This window comes from Sander vitreus, chromosome 8, assembly GCF_031162955.1.
Source record: "Sander vitreus isolate 19-12246 chromosome 8, sanVit1, whole genome shotgun sequence".
Lineage (NCBI taxonomy): Eukaryota > Metazoa > Chordata > Actinopteri > Perciformes > Percidae > Sander > Sander vitreus.
In genome coordinates, this window is record NC_135862.1 from 1260895 (window position 1) to 1265894 (window position 5000).

The 5000-nt window shown below is 44.6% G+C and overlaps 1 protein-coding gene across 1 annotated transcript in view; it reads right to left on the minus strand.

Annotated features, from left to right (window-relative positions):
- The window catches only part of kcnj11l (potassium inwardly rectifying channel subfamily J member 11, like), a 10878-nt gene that overhangs the window by 2285 nt on the left and 3593 nt on the right, over positions 1-5000 (minus strand). Inside the window, exons 3-4 of the mRNA XM_078256003.1 lie at positions 2711-2950; positions 1557-1826 (exon numbers count right to left, since the gene is read on the minus strand). Of these exons, the coding sequence (XP_078112129.1) occupies positions 1557-1826; positions 2711-2950 (510 nt within the window). The remainder of the gene's footprint in view (positions 1-1556; positions 1827-2710; positions 2951-5000) is intronic.

Genomic DNA, 5000 nt, shown 5'->3' on the forward strand with positions numbered 1-5000 from the left:
TTACATGGTTTCATTTTCAAAAAACACCATATTCTTGTTGTACTGCTCATTGCTGCAGCTCCTCTTTTCACCCTGTGAGGGCGTGCCCTGACAGTACCTAGGTAAGGACTACTAGCCAGTCAGAAGCAGAGTATGAGGGCGTGTCCTGACAGTAGCTAGGTAAGGACTACTAGCCAGTCAGAAGCAGAGTATGAGGGCGTGTCCTGACAGTAGCTAGGTAAGGACTACTAGCCAGTCAGAAGCAGAGTATTAGGGCCCTGACAGTACCTAGGTAAGGACTACTAGCCAGTCAGAAGCAGAGTATGAGGGCGTGTCCTGACAGTACCTAGGTAAGGACTACTAGCCAGTCAGAAGCAGAGTATGAGGGGCCCTGACAGTACCTAGGTAAGGACTGTGTGTGCGTGCATGTCTGCATGTGTGTGTGTATGTCTGCGTGTGTGCGTGCGTGCGTGTATGTCTGCATGTGTGCATGCGAGTATGTCTGCATGTGTGCGTGTATGTCTACATGTGTGCGTGCGTGTATGTCTACATGTGTGCGTGTATGTCTACATGTGTGCTGTGTATGTCTACATGTGTGCGTGTATGTCTACATGTGTGCGTGCGTGTATGTCTACATGTGTGCGTGTATGTCTGCATGTGTGCGTGCGTGCGTGTATGTCTACATGTGTGCGTGTATGTCTACATGTGTGCGTGCGTGCGTGTATGTCTACATGTGTGCGTGCGTGTATGTCTACATGTGTGCGTGTATGTCTGCGTGTGTGTATGTCTGCATGTGTGCGTGTATGTCTGCATGTGTGCGTGCGTGTATGTCTACATGTGTGCGTGTATGTCTGCATGTGCGTGTATGTCTGCATGTGTGCGTGTATGTCTGCATGTGTGCGTGCGTGTATGTCTACATGTGTGCGTGCATGTCTGCATGTGTGCGTGCGTGTATGTCTGCGTGTGTGTGCGTGTATGTCTACATGTGTGCGTGCATGTCTGCATGTGTGTATGTCTACATGTGTGCGTGTATGTCTGCATGTGTGCGTGCGTGTGTGTATGTCTACATGTGTGCGTGTATGTCTACATGTGTGCGTGCGTGTATGTCTACATGTGTGCGTGTATGTCTGCATGTGTGCGTGCGTGTATGTCTGCATGTGTGCGTGCGTGCATGTATGTCTACATGTGTGCGTGCGTGCGTGTATGTCTACATGTGTGCGTGCGTGAGTGTATGTCTACATGTGTGCGTGCGTGTATGTCTACATGTGTGCGTGCGTGTATGTCTACATGTTTGCGTGTATGTCTACATGTGTGCGTGTATGTCTACATGTGTGCGTGTATGTCTACATGTGTGCGTGTATGTCTGCATGTGTGCGTGCGTGTGTGTATGTCTACATGTGTGCGTGTATGTCTGCATGTGTGCGTGCGTGTGTGTATGTCTACATGTGTGCGTGTATGTCTACATGTGTGCGTGCGTGTGTGTATGTCTACATGTGTGCGTGTATGTCTACATGTGTGCGTGCGTGTGTGTATGTCTACATGTGTGCGTGTATGTCTGCGTGTGTGCGTGCGTTGACCTGCAGCTGCACGGTGGCCGAGATGATCATACTCTTCCTCAGGTCTCCGACCCTGAACATGAAGGTGGGCCGGCCGTTGCGCGGAGCGATGACGGCGTTCCTGGAGAAGATGAGCGTTTCGGCGCGGCGGTTGGCCTGCGCCGTCTTCATGAAGACGCAGCCGAGCATCACGGCGTTGATGATCAGCCCCAGGATGTTCTGGATGATCAGCACCACGATGGCCAGAACGCACTCCTCGGTCACCATCCGCCCGCCGAAGCCGATGGTCACCTGCAGATGAAAGATGGGACGGAATAAAACAATATTAAACAACCTTTTTTCAACAATTTTGTGGATAAAAATATACAATGTATTAGTTGATTAGTATTACCTTTAATTGGTGTGTGTGTGTGTGTGTGTGTGTGTGTGTGTGTGTGTGTCTGTCTGTGTGTGTGTGTGTGTGTGTGTGTGTGTGTGTGTGTGTGTGTGTGTGTGTGTGTGTGTGTGTGTGTCTGTCTGTCTGTGTGTGTGTGTGTGTGTGTGCGCGTCTGTCTGTCTATGTGTGTGTGTGTGTGTGTCTGTCTGTCTGTCTATGTGTGTGTGTGTGTGTGTGTGTGTGTGTGTGTGTGTGTGTGTGTGTGTGTGTGTGTGTGTGTGTGTGTGTGTGTGTGTGTGTGTGTGTGTGTGTGTGTGTGTGTGTGTGTGTGTGTGTGTGTGTGTGCGTCTGTCTGTCTATGTGTGTGTGTGTGTGTGTGTGTGTGTGTGTGTGTGTGTGCTGTCTGTCTGTCTATGTGTGTGTGTGTCTGTCTGTCTGTCTATGTGTGTGTGTGTGTGTCGCGTCTGTCTGTCTGTGTGTGTGTGTGTGTGTGTGTGCGTGTCTGTCTGTCTATGTGTGTGTGTGTCTGTCTGTCTGTCTATGTGTGTGTGTGTCTGTCTGTCTGTCTATGTGTGTGTGTGTCTGTCTGTCTGTCTATGTGTGTGTGTGTCTGTCTGTCTGTCTATGTGTGTGTGTGTGTGTGTGTAGATTATTACTGCCTCTGATTGGTCACTAAATGTATTATATTTTTTACATTTCTTACGGCTCTTTTGACGTTTTTCTGCCGTTTCACCAACGTTTTTTCTGATGATCACTTCTCGTACTTGGCTTAAAAACACAATTCAAATGGGGCTCTCACCTGGACCTCGATGGAGAAGAGGAAGGCGGAGGTGAAGGAGTTGATGGCAGTGACGCAGGGCACCGGGCCCGGCTCGGCATCGGCGCCACGCGACTCCAGGTCTCCGTGGGCGAACGCCAGCAGCCACCAGATCATAGCGAACAGCATCCAGGAGCAGAGGAACGCCGAGGTGAAGATCAGGAAGGAGTGCTGCCACTTCAGGTCCACCATGGTGGTGAAAACATCCAGCAGGAAGCGGCCCTGCAACCAGCCGGGGAATGTAACTAAGTACATTTACTCCAGTACTGTACTTCAGTACCAGATGTTGAGGTACTTGTACTTCACTTGAGTCTTTTCTTTTCATGCCACTTTCTACTTCTACTCCGCTACATTCATCTGTTACAGCTTTAGTTACTAGTTACTTTAGTTACTCCAATACATTCATCTGTTACAGCTTTAGTTACTAGTTACTTTAGTTACTAGTTACTTTACCCATTAAGATTACTGCACACAGAACACATGTAGTTTATAACATCTGTTTTATTATGAATGAAACTAGACAACAATATAACGGCCTACAAGTCCAACTGAGATGATTAGTGTGTGTCTGTGTGTGTGTGTGTGTGTGTGTGTGTGTGTGTGTGTCTGTGTCTGTGTGTGTCTGTGTTTCCTCATATATTTCCCCTTGTATGTTTCTATAAGTTTCCCCCTATATGTTTCTATAAGTTTCCCCCTATAAGTTTCGCCCTATATGTTTATATAGGTTTCCCCCTATATGTTTCTATAAGTTTCCCCCTATAAGTTCCCCCTATATGTTTCTATAGGTTTCCCCCTATATGTTTCTATAAGTTTCCCCCTATATGTTTCTATAAGTTTCCCCCTTATATGTTTCTATAAGTTTCCCCCTATATGTTTCTATAAGTTTCCCCCTTGTATGTTTCTATAAGTTTCCCCCTATATGTTTCTATAAGTTTCCCCCTTGTATGTTTCTATAAGTTTCCCCCTATATGTTTCTATAAGTTTCGCCCTATATGTTTCTATAGGTTTCCCCCTATATGTTTCTATAAGTTTCCCCCTATATGTTTCTATAAGTTTCCCCCTATATGTTTCTATAAGTTTCCCCCTATATGTTTCTATAAGTTTCCCCCTATAAGTTTCCCCCTATGTTTCTATAAGTTTCCCCCTTGTATGTTTCTATAAGTTTTCCCCTTGTATGTTTCTATAAGTTTCCCCCTATATGTTTCTATAAGTTTCCCCCTATAGGTTGCCCCCTATATGTTTCTATAAGTTTCGCCCTATATGTTTCTATAAGTTTCCGCCTATATGTTTCTATAAGTTTCCCCCTATATGTTTCTATACGTTTCCCCCTATATGTTTCTATACGTTTCCCCCTATATGTGTCTATAAGTTTCCCCCTATATGTTTCTATAAGTTTCCCACAATATGTTTCTGTAAGTTTCCCCCTTTAAGTTCCCCGTATAAGTTTCCCCCTATATGTTTCTATAAGTTTCGCCCTATGTTTCTATAAGTTTCCCCCTATATGTTTCTACAAGTTTCCCCCTATAAGTTTCCCCCTATATTTTTCTATAAGTTTCCCCCTATATGTTTCTATAAGTCTCCCCCTATATGTGTCTATAAGTTTCCCCCTATATGTTTCTATAAGTTTCCCCCTATATGTTTCTATGAGTTTCCCCCTATGTTTCTATAAGTTTCCCACTATAAGTTTCCCCCTATAAGTTTCCCCCTATATGTTTCTGTATGTTTCCCCCTATATGTTTCCCCCTATATGTTTCTATAAGTTTCCCCCTATGTTTCTATAAGTTTCCCCCTATAAGTTTCGCCCTATAAGTTTCCCCCTATAAGTTTCCCCTATATGTTTCTATAAGTTTCCCCCTATATGTGTCTATAAGTTTCCCCCTATATGTTTCTATAAGTTTCCCCCTATAAGTTTCCCCTATATGTTTCTGTAAGTTTCCCCCTATATGTTTCTATAAGTTTCCCCCTATAAGTTTCCCCGTATATGTTTCTATAAGTTTCCCCCTATATGTTTCTATAAGTTTCCCCCTATATGTTTCTATGAGTTACCCCATATGTTTCTATAAGTTTCCCCCTATATGTTTCTATAAGTTTCCCCCTATAAGTTTCCCCCTATATGTTTATGTATGTTTCCCCCTATATGTTTCTATAGGTTTCCCCCTATATGTTTCTATAAGTTTCCCCCTATATGTTTCTGTATGTTTCCCCCTATATGTTTCTATAAGTTTCCCCTATATGTTTCTAGAAGTTTCGCCCTATAAGTTTCCCCTATATG